The sequence below is a fragment of the Lacerta agilis genome, chromosome 6, assembly GCF_009819535.1.
Source record: "Lacerta agilis isolate rLacAgi1 chromosome 6, rLacAgi1.pri, whole genome shotgun sequence".
NCBI lineage: Eukaryota > Metazoa > Chordata > Lepidosauria > Squamata > Lacertidae > Lacerta > Lacerta agilis.
In genome coordinates this window covers 1656347-1670965 of record NC_046317.1, presented here as the reverse complement: position 1 = coordinate 1670965, position 14619 = coordinate 1656347, and the positions used below count along the sequence as shown (strand labels likewise).

Sequence of the window (14619 nt, the reverse complement as noted above, 5' to 3'; positions counted from 1 at the left end):
TGGAATGTGACATACCCTCCAACTTTTCTCTGATGAAAATAGGAACGTCCCATTCCCTAATGATAATTTTACTATTTATACCCCACACATCTTACTGGGTTGGCCTAGCCACTCTGGGCAGCTTCCAACATATATAAAAATATAATAAAACATTAAACTTTTAAAAACTTCCCTATAGAGGGCTGCCTTCAGTTGGCTCGGGGGTTGGATAACTCCATACCCTCCAACATTTCTCCGGTGAAAATAGGAACATCCTAAGGAAAAGTGGGACATTCCAGAATCAAATTGGAAACCGGAATGACTTCTCTTAATCAGGGATGTCCCTGGAAAATAGGGACCCTTGGAGGGTCTGATGCTATTATAGGAGAACTGAGGAAGAAAAGTGAATCAATTTGAATCAATGGGATTTGACAATGATTGGTTTTGGTTCGATCATGTCCACACAATGAAACATCAACACAGTGGTACCTCTGGTTACGAACTTAATTTGTTCCAGAGGTCCGTTCTTAACCTGAAACCCAGGGCCGTCTCATCCATAGGGGCTGGTGGCCGGGCGCTCGCACGCCGGCAGTGCAGTCACTGCCGCCCATGCCGCTCCTGGGCGGGCTGCGAGCTGGCCGCCCTCGCCTCCCGTCCCGGGAGCACTGGAAGGGCGTGCAGAGCCCTGCGCTGCTCCAGCGCCACGCCCCTCATCCCCCGCTCGCCCCCCCAAGGGCGGGAAGCGCAGGAGGTGGCGGAGAGGCAGAACGCCGGGGGCGCCGGAGAGATTGCCGCGCCATGACGGCCGATCTCCCTAAGACGGCCCTGCTGAAACCATTCTTAACCTGAGGTACCATACCACTTTAGCTAATGGGGCCTCCCGCTGCTGCCGCGCCACCACCGCGCAATTTCCGTTCTCATCCTGGGGCAAAGTTCTTAACCCAAGGTATTACTTCCGGGTTAGCGGAGTCTGTAACCTGAAGTGTTTGTAACCCGAGGTACCACTGTATCTAGAAAAAGTTCTTAAAAGCAAAATGTTAACACGCAATATATGAAAGCCTTATTTTTCTATCTCCTGGGACTTAATTCTTTTAGAAGGCAGAAAAAGGAGGACTGCCAGTAGTATAAAAGTGTTCTAAAATGTGATGATTTTGTGAATGTGTGTATTCCCCAGCCCTTTAAATTGGTGGTGCTAGGCTTTGAACCAGAGACCTCCTGCATTCAAAGCACATGCTATGCCACTGAGCTGTGTACACTCACCCACTGACTCTGCAACCAGTGCACTCCCTCTTGTTTGTGAAGGCACATTGTTAGTCACAGTCCACACCAGTCCTGTAGTTTATTGAGAAATACAGCATTTTGATGCACCCCCCCCAAAAAAACCTCCCAACTTTGATCCAATTTGAAAATGTTAGCCTTGTAAAGACATATATGCCCCCTCTCTTCCCAGTGGTATAGGCAGACAGCAGCTTGGAAACACATCCAGCCATACTGATGCATACAATGACTGGCTCGTGTGTGTTGCCGTGTAACCGGGAGCAGGCTACTTTGCTGCATCTTAAGCCAGTCATATGTACACAGCCATGGTGTTTCCCCTCAATTCATGATTCATGTCATAACGTTAAGCAGTTTTCCATGTCTGTGTCCATTCTCTCCCCTGCTTCTGACTACTTAGTATGGGAGAACTGAGAATATTCAGATGAACTCTCCTCTTCTCAGTGGGGATTTCCCCCAGATTGTACAAATTGTTTGCTCTGTTTGTCCACCACCAAACATGTGCCCATTTATGTTGCATTCTCCAGCTTAATGTCAAACGTTATCCTTTCTCCAAGCTTCTGACAGGTCCTTGGGGAGCCGCCTGTCCAAGATGAAAGTTCAAGAGTCCACCTACCGGACCCGGTTGGAGGAGATCACGGAGACTGCCAACAGGTTGCAGTCTTTGGGCAGTCAGTACCAGAGCCAGGCAGAAAATGCCAGGAAGCTTGTTGTGAGAGCTCGCTTGGATTTGGAGCAGAGCAAGGCAAAGATGGGAAGCGTGGCAAGTATCTGCGTTCTGAAATACTGTCTTGTGCATTATTATCATTTGCTAGTGAAACGCCTAGCAAAGGGTGTGTGGTGCAATGTATCATATGTCTATGGGACATGCTGCATATCCCTCTCGAATTCCTACCAGCGCTGCTCTGGCCTGCCCAATGCCAGAGGTTTGGAGACAGAGAGAAGAAATTACAGAGAATGAGTAAAAACACTTTGAGAGGCACTATTTTGTGACTGGTGGAGCTGAGAGGCTTTTAGCTCTCTGGTGGACCCTGAGGGTGGAAAGGCTAAGAACCTCTGGGCTATAGCATAATTATGCTGAGCTGTGGAACACAACTCAGCATAGGACCCTCTGCTTCTTGGAAGCACACATTGATATTTCTCTCTCCCCCACGTAGATTATTCCATCTTTAGACCTCCCTGGAGGGTCAAACCAATTTTTAATCCTGGCACAAGAAGCCATGAAGTTGGCAAACAGGTGAGTTGATAATAATCTTCACTAGGCTGCTCCTAACATACTTTCTGTCACTGGGCTTGGTGTTGAAAACATCAACACCTAACATTTTAAAAAAGAGCAGTAAAATTAGAATGGTGAAGTGCAGATATGGTTACCAGCTTGCCTCTGCCTTTAGGCAAGGAAACTACTCCAAATTCCAGGGGTCTCCTGTGAAGGTAGTTTTAGGGTCCTTGTAGCTGCTAGTTCATTCCCATTGGTGATGGCTCCTGAAGGCCAGACCTTGACTTTCTGATGGAAGTGGCATTTTTTTTAAAACATATGTTAATCAGCAACTGCCAATTTCTATGACCACAGCACACAAAGGACATGAGCCTGTTTCAGACATAAGAAAATAAACCACAGTTTCCCAGGTTATGTGTCACAGGAAATGGTGGTTTGTTTAAGGCTGGAAGCAAAAGCTGGCAAGCATGAAAGAGAAGAAGGGGAGGGAAGAGGGAATGTGAAGAGGATATAGGAAGCTGATTTCACACACAAAACTCTGCTTGTGGGTCTTAGGATCCAAGCCCTTGGAACCCTGCTGCTGGGATTGAGCAGGCTGTAAAAACTTGTCCAAGTAGCTAACTATAATGCTGTATTATGTTATTTAGGTTAGAGACAAGGAGGGGTGCTGGCTGTGAATCATCCTCTCCCCCCTTTCCCATATGGTCTCTTTTTGCCTTCTAGGCACATGCAGCTGGCAGATACTATCGAGCTAGCAGCCAGGGCAGCGGCAGAAGCCTCAGAACAGGCGCTGGGATTGCTGCAGTCATCTGCGAGTGGAGGAGACATCCTGGTGAACTCTGTGCCAGGGCTCCACAAAAAGTACGTCCAAATGTGCTGCTTTGAATGCTTTCTTAGTGCAGGGGTTGTTCCCTTTCTCTTCTCAGGTGACTCCATGTCCCATCATCATTATTTCATGATATTATTATTATGATTGCTAAAAGCATTTTGAAATAGGACTGGAGCTTTTCCTGGGAGAAGGAAAACCCAGGTCATTTAATGTGGATAATAAGCTTCCTGTACTTCTTTTAATTCTCCATGGTTCTCCAAAATGGAGCGCATGAGAAAATCTGGATTGAGGGTGAAAGTTAATGGAGAATTAATAGTGGCAGGAAGCTTACTGTTGCCATTAAGTGACAGTATCGATGAGGGCTTAAGCAGTTCCTAGTCCATTGTTCTCTGGCTGGGGTGCAATTCTTACCATAAATTGACCATTGTTGTGAACCTTGCTTTATGTCAGTAAAACATAAGGGACAAGAGGACTTAAATGACAAGCTTGGAAAGTCCCCAATTCCCGGCTTGATTAAGATCCAAAAGGGGAATCCCAACAGGAAAAATGCTTAGTAGATTAAGAAAAGCACTTGCGTGGAAAGAATAGGCGGAACAAAGAAAACATTGAAGACAAGGAAGTGAGAGGTTAGTTAACAAGGGCTCCTTATCCTGTTTGGTGCATGTGATGATGAAGATGTGATGCAATTCCAAATTCGGAGCTGCTTACCACAATCATGTTTAGCGCAAGGTGCAAAATATGTTTACTACCAGGATGCATGTCTTAAAATAAAGGCCCACCAGATTGCAGATGGGAGTTGGAGCCTGGCAACGTCTGCAAGGCCACATGTTCCCCACCCCTGACATAGAGACAGATAGGGAGCCCGGTATTCAATTAATAAGTCTGTGGAGAGCATTCTAATTGCCAGTGGGATTTTAATTTACACTAAGCCAAGCGAAGACCTGGGAACCTCTTTTTCATGTAATTTATGAAAACATTCATAGGTTGCTTTCACTTCCTGTTCACCTTCTCTGAGTGAGAAAACAGTGATAAGTGTGAGGGGCAGGAACCAGGATAGAGAGGGCAGGTGAATGGGCAGGGGTGACAACAGATGAGGGGGTGCTTTTGGAGGCAACTTGCCCAAGCCCCTCTTTGCCCCCACAAACCTGGATCTGGTGAAAGGTGGCGGGGTGAGAGCAGGTTTCCCCCTCGTCATGACTGATTCCCAGGCTCAGTATTGTCCTTTTTCTCTGTCAGAGTAAATGGCAGCTATTGACTTTTATGGGAGGAAGTTCTGTAGTGGGGTTGGTGAAGCTATAAAAGAGAGATTAGAGTGCTTCTGGGGAGCCCAGCTTTAACTGGGACTCAAGTTTGCTCTTTCCATATATGCAGTGTCCTGCCCAGAGTTCTGCCTTCTTACAGATGCTGAAATGTGATGGAATGTTATGGACAGGCTTTTATAGAAAGAATATTACCATGAGGCATGATTATGAGCTCCCCATGGGACATATTACTGGTTATTTTGTGTGAACTAAGGGTACTGTGTTCGTTATCAACCTTTTATATGCTGTTGAGTTGAATATAGCAGGGTATTAGAACCCTCCTTTCCCAGGAAAAAAAACTCCAAGAAAATGTGATAGAAATTTTCAGAGTTGGGAAAAACTAACAAACTAGATCTGATCAAGTCAACTGAATAATTCATGTCACAGAAAACTGGGTGTTTAAGAGTGGTGTTAAAACATGTCCCTTATTTGTATTATAATAACATATTATTTCATTTACTATACTTTTCATAATAATATTTAATTATAGTAACACTTGCTATTTATATAGTGTGTTTTTAATATTCAAAGCTCCTCACAGACATCTTTTTCAATAATTCTTTACAACAACCTTGCAAGGACTGAGGCATTTGAGGCCACTTTGTGAATTCATGACTGAGTTGAGATTTGAACCAAGTGATTTGTGCTGAATTATGATGAAGAATAAACTGTCAGATGCAGAAAAGACTCAAGTAGTATCTTATAATGGACTAACCTTGCATTGCCATGCACAAGAGTCTCTCCTTTGAACAGCAAGAGAGATAATGGAGGTTCCCCTCTGGCTTAGTGGGGAACTCAGAATTAGAATACAGTCAATGACTGGCTCCTGGCCCCCATGGGCACCAGGAGAGCAGATAAATGCACCCCACCCCCGTTCCACCCTGCCCCCGTTCTGTCCTTTTTGTGACGCATTGAGTGACATTTTGGGGTCACTTCTGGGTTCGGTGCATGCATGATCACGGCTCTTTTGGACACACGTTTATCAGTCATTGCCTGTCCTCAAAACCCCTCTCATTTATGAGAATCACAACATGCTTGGATGTCTTGGCCACAAATAATCATGGTAGATAGGAGAGCCCAAAAGCAGAATCACTTCCCTTTCTTGGGCTGAATTCATACATTAACTTGGTGATATGGTATACCCCTTGGGGAAAGGGAGTTTCACACTCCTAGGCTCAAAAGCTATCTTCCCGTTTCAGATATGATGAGGTAAAGTTGCTCTCAAGCAAACTGGAGGCTGATGCTGGCAAAGCTGCATCTGATGCTGACAGGGTCTACCAGAGTAGTCAGATGGTGTTTGGTTCTCTGGCTCGCTTACCAAAGGTCGACACAAGCTTCTTTCAGGTGAGAGGTGTGTGTGTGTGTGTGCGCTCTCTCTCTCTCTCTCTCTCTCTCTCTCTCTCTCTCTCTCTCTCTCCACAACATGTGGCCCTTCAGATGTTGGACTCCAACTCCCATCAGCCCCAGGCTTCGTGGCCAGTGGTCAAGGATGATGGCAGCTGTAGTGCCAACAACACTGGAAGGGCCACCAGTTCTCCATCCCTTATTTAGTCAACAGTTGTTTGCACTTCTTAGAGATGGGTGGTCTTGATAGAGGTGAAGAGAGGCTGCTTTTTGTGACAGCTGTGAAGGGCTCTGAACCAAGTGATGTTTTTTTTCAGGAGGAAGCCGGTCAGCTCCGGAAGAAAGCAGATTCTTTAACTGGCTTAGCGGGAATGTACATTGCAGAATACAAGCAGCTCCAAGGCAACACGGAGCGTTGGGAGGAAGAGATCAAAGAGCTCTTGCAAAAAGGACAGAATGACAGACTGGTAAAGTACATCCATATAAGCAATCAGGGAGACCATTACCGGGTAAAGGGCCCTGGGATCCCTGAAATCTTTAGTCACTCAGCATGGCAACTTTATCCATTCCTAGCCATTCATGGGTTTCTAGGCAAGTGTTATGGGCATGTTTTTAGGGCCTGTCTATTTCACTTAAGGAATAGAAACAAACTAGTTTAGTGTCCTTGGATTCTCGGGCATTTTTATAGATCTGGGAGTGGGGCTGTATTTTCATGCTATTTATTTTGTTTGCTTGTTGCAGGTGTCTGTCCAACTGCTGTCTCGTGCCAACCTTGCCAAGAGTAAAGCTCAGCAGGCACTGAGTGCTGGCAATGCCACATTTGATGAAGTTGACAGCATCTTGAAGAATCTCAAGGGTGAGTTGCTTAACCACTGCTGGGTCTATTTGCAGGTGTGTTGTGGTGGCGGGTTTTCTGAGTAATGGGTGGGGAGTTCATTGAGGAGGCGGCCAGAAGAAGCAATGACATCCATGTCCAGAGTTCAACAAAAATAAAATTGAAATTTGCATCAAAATGGTTTTGCGTGTGAATAATGTAAACAAAGAGAATCCAATGTTTTTTTCTTCTTCATTTTGGCATTTTGGCAGTTTGGTTTTTTGGGAAAAGGCTGGTGTCGTGTCAGATAGCGAAGTATAGGCAATCAAGGGGCAGCCAGGTTCTATAGGGAGGAGAACTTGGCCAGAAGCGGATTTAGGGGAGTGTGACCAGGTTGCCCGCTGAGCCAAGAGGGCACCACAACAGTGATGAACAATGGAAGGTGAGAGGCAGAGGGGTGCCAAACTTTGGCATCACACAGGACACCACTGAAGTTTTAAAGCCCAAAGTCTGCCACTGACTTGGTTAGAGGCCATGAAGGTGAGACACATAACCAGGTGACTTCCAATATAAAGATGTGACACACTGATTTCTTTTGCTCTCTGTTCCTGCACATTTTCAAATTCATGATTTGGAATTTCTTCAGTGAGACAATGTGGCTTCCCCAAATCTACTCTGGATGGTTGAGAGAACCCCCAGAACAGTGGAGGGTGGGGGAGGAGAGAGGAAATTGTTCCATATGGCAAGCAAACATATTTGCATTGGCAGAACAATCATCCTAGTGCAACATTGAATTTCACCCACGAAAAGCTGTTTTATTCCAGTAGGAAAGGTAAGGCAGATTGTTGATTGTTAACAGATTTAAGGAAACTTTTTATCTGCTGCAGCTTGCTGCCCTTAAATGTTGAAGTTGGATTTTGATTTTAGATTTAATTGCAGATTTTTTCAGAGGCTTCATGGGTTTTGTTTGGGTCTTTTTTATTTTTTGTAAGCTGCCCTGAAGGTCCTTGGGCCATTTGCAAGGTATAAATACAATGAATAAACTCCAGGGTTGGGATGAGGGAGATAATTTGATTTTGTTTGCATTTTAATGAAAAGCCACTTAATTCTTACTTCTCAAACCAGTACACAAACTGAAACTCAGCAATTCCCCCCAAATTGCACTTGTTTGAATTGAATTTTGCAATGCAGTTCTGCAACCAACCACTATGTACAAAATTAGTAAGCAAAGTGTCAATTCAAGTGCATATATTTGTGAACATAACATACAAAATTGCTTTAAAAAAATATTAGGATAAATTGTCCTAAAAGGCTGATGAATGTTCACAAGGATTTGCAAATTGCTATGGAAATGTGGAGAGCTGAGCTTAAGATTTGAAAAATAAGAAACTAAATTGGCCATCCCTATTGGAGGGTCACCTGCACTAAATCATAGAGGAAGAGGGTCTCATTGGCCACATAGTCTAATCCCAAATTTCAGAGCTAGAGCATCTCCCAGAGTTGGCTGCCCAGCCTCTGCTCGAAAAACCTCCATGTTCTCTGTCTTGCCCTTTTCTTCCTCCCCAATTCTCTACCTGGTACTTTAACCATAAGCTGCTGGAAGTTGGCCAGTACCCAGCTCAGTACTTTTGCCTCAGGCTTCTCCTCTCTGCACTAATACGGCTCCTTATTCAGTTGGGTCCCCTCCCACCCTTTCTGCTTGCAGGGTTCGATCTTCAAGTAGGGAACAAGCGAAAAGAAGCTGAAGATGCCATGCAAAGGCTCCCGTTCATCAGCAACATGGTCACCAGAGCCAGTGAAAAGACAAGCATCGCAGGAGCAGCCCTGGGCACTGCGACTACAGAAGCAGAGGCAGCCCTGAGAATGGCTGGGGAAGCAAAGGAGATTGCAGGGGGCATTGACCAGGTATAGGGGGGACTGAAAGTATGTTAGTGCCAGAGATCTGCAGTGAGGAAATAGGGGTGGGATCAAGGATGCCTGGCTGGCAGCAGCCTGGTTTGGAATTGTTCATTCAGACTTGTATCCAGCGTTTGCTGGAGGCTCAGGTTGGATAACGCATTGTTGTTCAAATCTACATAAACTAAAATGCAGGGAGATATGCTGTACATCGGGTTTTCATATGTCTGGAGTCTCCCAGACATATCTGGAATACTGCAGCCAGCAGCAGTGTCCATATGGAAACCAGAAAAATGTCTGGGAAAATTTGGGTGTATGGTAGCCAGTTTCCCATAAAAATAGCTCAACAATTTTTCTGTCTTGATTTTCACTGTTTGAAATATGGCAACCCTAGCTGTACACCATATGGAATTTCCACAGCACTTGGAGAATTCAAATTGCTACATGTACACTGTTATGCAGTAATTCTTACAACATCCCTGTGAGGTAGGTTAGTACGATGGGGGTGGGGTTTGACTGAGACCAGCTAGTAAGTTGCTGGCAGAGGACTTCTGGACTTGGCCTCCACAGTACCTTTCATCCTTAGCTATAGCCCAGCTAGAGGTGGTTTGTTTCCTGCTTGGCAGGGGGTTGGACTGGATGGCCCTTGTGCTCTCTTCCAACTCTATGATTCTATGATTCTATGACCCTGATATTCTGTAGCATTATTATTGTTACTAGTACTGGTGGCGCTGTGGTCTAAACCACAGAGCCTAGGGCTTGCCGATCAGAAGGTTGACGGTTCAAATCCCCACGATGGGGTGAGCTCCCGTTGCTCGGTCCCTGCTCCTGCCAACCTAGCAGTTCGAAAGCACGTCAAAGTGCAAGTAGATAAATAGGTACCGCTCCGGCGGGAAGGTAAACGGCGTTTCCGTGCGCTGCTCTGGTTTGCCAGAAGCAGCTTAGTCAATGCTGGCCACATGACCTGGAAGCTGTACGCCGGCTCCCTCGGCCAGTAAAGCGAGATGAGCGCTGCAACCCCAGAGTCGGACACGACTGAACTTAATGGTCAGGGGTCCCTTTACCTTTACCTTACTACTACTCAATACGTCTCAATACGATTTACAGAGAAGTAAAATATAAACATTACACAGACTACAGCAGGGTTAGCCAATGTGGTGCTTTCTATATGTTTTTGGACTGCAAATCCCATCATCCCTGACCAAGCTAGCTGGAGCTGATGGGTACTATACTCCAACATCTGGAAGGAGCCACGTGGCTACATCTGCACTAGAATGTAATGCAATGTGACCATACATGACATGCCCCTCATTCCCCAAGTACATAGACTGTGAGTACTGGTTGTATACACAGATACCTGCGATTTTTTTACCATCTACCTAATGCAGTTGCTCATTGTTTCTGCACATCAAGCCACCAAGGCTTTTCCTTCACCTACACATAGCTCCAGTCTTAGTTTTCTTTTAATTGCCACTGATTCTGACCTCACAATTGTGCTATTGGCTGGCTTTGTTTTGCAGGAGATGAGAAGGTTGGCCATGGAAGCAAACAGGACAGCAGATGGAGTATTAGTCCTGGAGAAAGGAATCATTTCTTTGCGGGATGAGGCTAGACGTGTGGAGAGCGAGTTACAAAGGAAGGAGTTGGAGGTTGGCATGGATACAACCAGAGCTCAGGAAGTGAGTTTGCAGCTTTTTGGCTTTTTATTAAAAGGGGTTTTAAAGGAACCTGCTGAGGGAGGAAAGCCTGCTAATAATACTGTATGTTTGACTGTTGCCGCTTCTTCAGGTTGGTCAGGGGTCACAGGGTGCCTGGGCAGATGCCAATGATGCTGGGAACACAGTCCAAGAAGTCATCAGTGCCTTAGATGATGTTTTGCGCATGATGGGTAAGAAGCAGTTCTATTTCCTATTAAGTCTGGAAACATTATTCCAGCATAGAATCATAGAGTTGAAACAAGTTAGAATAGGGGAGAGCAAATGTTTGTTGGTGTAGCTGAATATTAAGGTCAGACTTAAACATTAGCAGATTTTTAAAAACACTTGCAATGTAACAATTCCTATGGACAATGTGGAGAGATTCAAAATATAGATCATGAAATAATATGCAGCTGAAAATGTTAACAATAAGACCCATGGAAGGGATAGTGGGAAGTCTGGAGATTCAGATAAATCTCTAAAGGTGTATATGTAATTGGTATTGTTACAACTTTACGCTTGTAAAATCAGATTTTTTTATTATTTTCAACAACAACAAAAAGACCATTAAGGGCAGACTTGTTCACTTTTGGAGGCCATTTTGGTTCTAGTGTGTTATCTTGAGAAGGGATCAAAAAGGAAATAAAGGTGGCATTCATATGCTATGTCACACTTTCTTCAATATCTCTGCTGAAGTTCTGATAATACACAAAAATAATTTATTGGTGAAAGGTAGTTGTCTAAAAATATTTACTCTATTGATAGCTTAATCATATGAGATTGATTGATTGAAATATATAGTATAGTGGTACCTTGGTTCTCGAATGGCTTAGTTGTCGAACAAATCAGCTCCCGAACGCCGCAAACCTGGAAGTAAGTGTTCTGGTTGGTGGACGTTTTTGGAAGCCGTGCCTTGGTTTTTGAACGGTTTTGGGAGTCAAACGGACTTGCTGGAACAGATTAAGTTCGAGAACCAAGGTACCACTGTATTTAAGGATTAGCTGGGCACTGACAGCCTAGATTGAGGCACCACATGCAATTGTCCCACAATGAAAATCCCTGTAGTGTATTGTCCTGCACTGATGCCCCCTGTTGCAGAGGGAAATCTAGAGGCTGCTACTATCCCATTCTTCATAGGCTGAAGAAGTCTAAAACACAACTGGACAAAACATGATGGCTTCAAATACAGACATAAAATTTAACTGCTAGCTTTCTATTCCCCTTGTATGATTAAACCATGTGATCTATCATCATGAGAGAGTCCCTATCCCAGTTGTTGTCTTGTAACACTGATGAGAGCCAGGCTGTATGTGGGGAGAATAGGCAAGCAGGAGATTGGAGTGCTTACTCCCTGTTGATCCTCCCACTCCACATTCACATTATCTTGGCAAATGTGGGATTGCAAACATACGTTGGCTGTGGTAACATATTGCTGTGCCCTAGGAGTGGCCTTATATTTTTCCACATACCAGCTGCTCTTCAACATGTGCAGCATTTTGTGGTGTGTCAAAGCATAACACGTTACCGATGTTAGAAATGAAAAGATCTTGGATCTGAAGTCCTCACACGTTACATGCACCAGGACCAGTTCATGAAGGTGCGGGGGGTTGGACTGGATGGCCCTTGTGGTCTCTTCCAACTCTATGAATCTAGGACTGAATGCTGTTGTGTGATAAATTGCAATCTTTTGAGGCTGCTGGTCCATGCAAAGTCCTTAATCAGACCTAGCTTATTTCTGTTATAAGATGACACCCATGATCACACCCCTGTGACAAAGTAGTTCACACAGTCCCCTAAGGTATGCATGAATTTGCATGGGAGGAGTTCTGCATGCCTGTCCTGTCTGATACCCAGGTATCACACACAGAACCTTTGGAAATTATGATATCCCATCCAGGCTGTGGGTGTCAAATGGGGCAAGCACATGTAGTAGGTGGAGTCATAACATTCTCAAATTGCATAGATGCGCCACACAGCTTGGGGGCTTCTGTGAGTAAGACAAATGTGGACAGATGGCTAGAGATTAGTGTTGCACTTGGACAGGGGAAATCCAGTTACCTATGGGGGAAATGCAGGCACTTGTGGAGAAATTGCTTAGCATCATTTACCTTGTATATTTCCGTAAAGCTAATGCACTGTTGCCAGCAAGTGAGGAGCAGAGTGGAATGCAAATGTCACTAAATAAAAAAGATTGTATCAAGTTTTTTAAACAACGTTAGTCATCACAAATTGCAGTCTGTTAGAAATTTTATGAGTGTAAAATTACCGAATTAAACATCAGAGGGTAGCTCATAGACTGGATTTATAAATAGCTCGGGTGACTGATAGGGAAATTCCTATCATAAATTTTACCACTCATACTACGTGATTTCCATCACAATCAATTTAAGCCCTTTGGAGAAGCTTTGATTGGGTTTTCTTGGCTGCAACTGCAAACAGAGAGACGTATGGGTTATGAATTTCTCGCAATTTGACGACAACATTGTTCATTGTCTATGGTTGCATATTTACTATAAGAAGACTGTTTTTGGTTGATTAAACAAATAACGGTCTACAATTCAAAATCTATCCACAAATGCAAGATCATAGATTGCTTAGTATCATTTAAAAAATTCCCACATACAATGGAGAACATTGTTTGGAAACTTACCTTAATGAAAGCCTTTCTAAGATCTTCTAATTTAGGGTCAGTTTTCAGCAAGGGGTAGCAGAAAATCCGGGGTTTTTGACCACTTCTGAATCACGATGTGCACCTATTAAATAAAGCTGACGATCTCCTTCTAGACTCCAGGATCCATAAGTGAATAAATAACATTCCAATGGCAGATTTATCAATGGACAATAGGCTTAATTACTGTAACTGATTGTGTCAAACTGGGATTTGTGAATGAAGCTGGAATTAAGTGAATGCTTCTCTGATCCCTAAATTGGCTACTTGCAGTGTCTTTGCCTGGTCTTGCCCCTTCCGTCATTCTCTGGAAACTTACACAGCCTCTCTGCATTACCTGTTGGTTCGATCACCTGCCTTCAGAGGAAACTGTCCATTGCATCCCTGCAAGAGTCATTGCTCTGGATGTGCCTTCTTCCAACCAGGGGTCATACTCTGAACAGTTTCTCACACAGAGTCCTCTGAAGGTATAGGAGGTACCTACTGCCTTCAGCCTCTAAAAGTCAGTGTTTTGAAGGTAGAGTGAACCTGCCTCTAAATTTAATTCAGACAATTTAAGTGGGCCTTAGCTACCAGAAGTTTAGGCAACACTATTATAAAGTCTTGGGTTTGTGGATTATGGGACAGCTCCTTCAACAGCCAACTAGATTGAGGGATGCTTGCTCAGAAGGTTTTGCTATTGAGTTCTCCTTTTATTTTACCTCCTCGTATAGACCAACCTGAGTTTGTGGGTGAGCAAGGTGTGATCATGCTTGAAACGAACCTAAGTAAAGTCAGAACAAGAAACAACCAGTTGAAAGAACTGATGGCGCATCTGGAGGAAACAGCCCGGCGTCAGAAACTTCGGATTCAGACACTGGAATGGAGCATTACTGAGATCCTTGCAGACATCAAGAACCTGGAAGAAATCCGGGATAGTCTTCCCCCAAGTTGCTACAACATACCACCCATTGAGAGACCTTGAAGCCTTTGGAAGCTGGGACAGAAGACTTTCGTGTACTCTGCCAGATCTTGGATACACAAAGCATCAGTTAGGCAAACGGTTTTGAGTGCTTCCAAAGAGCCAAGCCTCTCAGGACTCCAAAAACCACATGTGGCTGCTGAATAGATCTTTTTAAAGTTCCGTTCATCAGGCTGGAAGAGCAGGTGCATCATTCTGGTTTATGCTGCAGCTGTTCCGCTTTGGTGCATCAAGCACGGAGACATAAAGTTTATCCTAGTTGTCCCACTCCTGGGAAGCAAGAGGAAAACCTGCAGGCTGCACAACAAAGCAGCTGAATTTAAAGAAACCGGTGTGCAGAGAGACATGATTATTGCTGAATATATTAGGAGAAGGTATGTGCCCTGGGTTAGTGTGTGGCCACAGTTCAAAGCTCGGAGCCAGCAGCTGAATCCGAATTCCCTACTAAGTCTCCACCATCCTAGCCTTCCTTTCTCCCAGCCTGATCTAATGTAATAAGATGGAAGTTAAACCCAGCTAGGTAAATTAACTTATGCTCCATTAAAACCTTTTTATTACCATGAATTACTCTTAACTCTCACCCTCCCACTTTGAATCTTGCAGGTTGCTTTTCCTTCTGAAAATCTTTCTTAGCATCTA

The 14619-nt window shown here is 44.3% G+C and overlaps 1 protein-coding gene across 2 annotated transcripts in view; it reads left to right on the top strand.

The window, feature by feature from the left end:
* Positions 1–14403, top strand: part of LAMC2 (laminin subunit gamma 2) — a 45472-nt gene extending 31069 nt beyond the window's left edge. For both annotated transcript variants that reach the window (XM_033151179.1, XM_033151178.1), the window contains 10 exons: positions 1812–2017; positions 2412–2491; positions 3194–3331; positions 5800–5944; positions 6262–6411; positions 6686–6800; positions 8464–8663; positions 10175–10333; positions 10443–10542; positions 13733–14403. In XM_033151179.1, coding sequence (XP_033007070.1) covers positions 1812–2017; positions 2412–2491; positions 3194–3331; positions 5800–5944; positions 6262–6411; positions 6686–6800; positions 8464–8663; positions 10175–10333; positions 10443–10542; positions 13733–13983 — 1544 coding nt within the window. In that variant the 3' untranslated portion in view covers positions 13984–14403. The remainder of the gene's footprint in view (positions 1–1811; positions 2018–2411; positions 2492–3193; positions 3332–5799; positions 5945–6261; positions 6412–6685; positions 6801–8463; positions 8664–10174; positions 10334–10442; positions 10543–13732) is intronic.
* Positions 14404–14619: the final 216 nt, after the last annotated feature.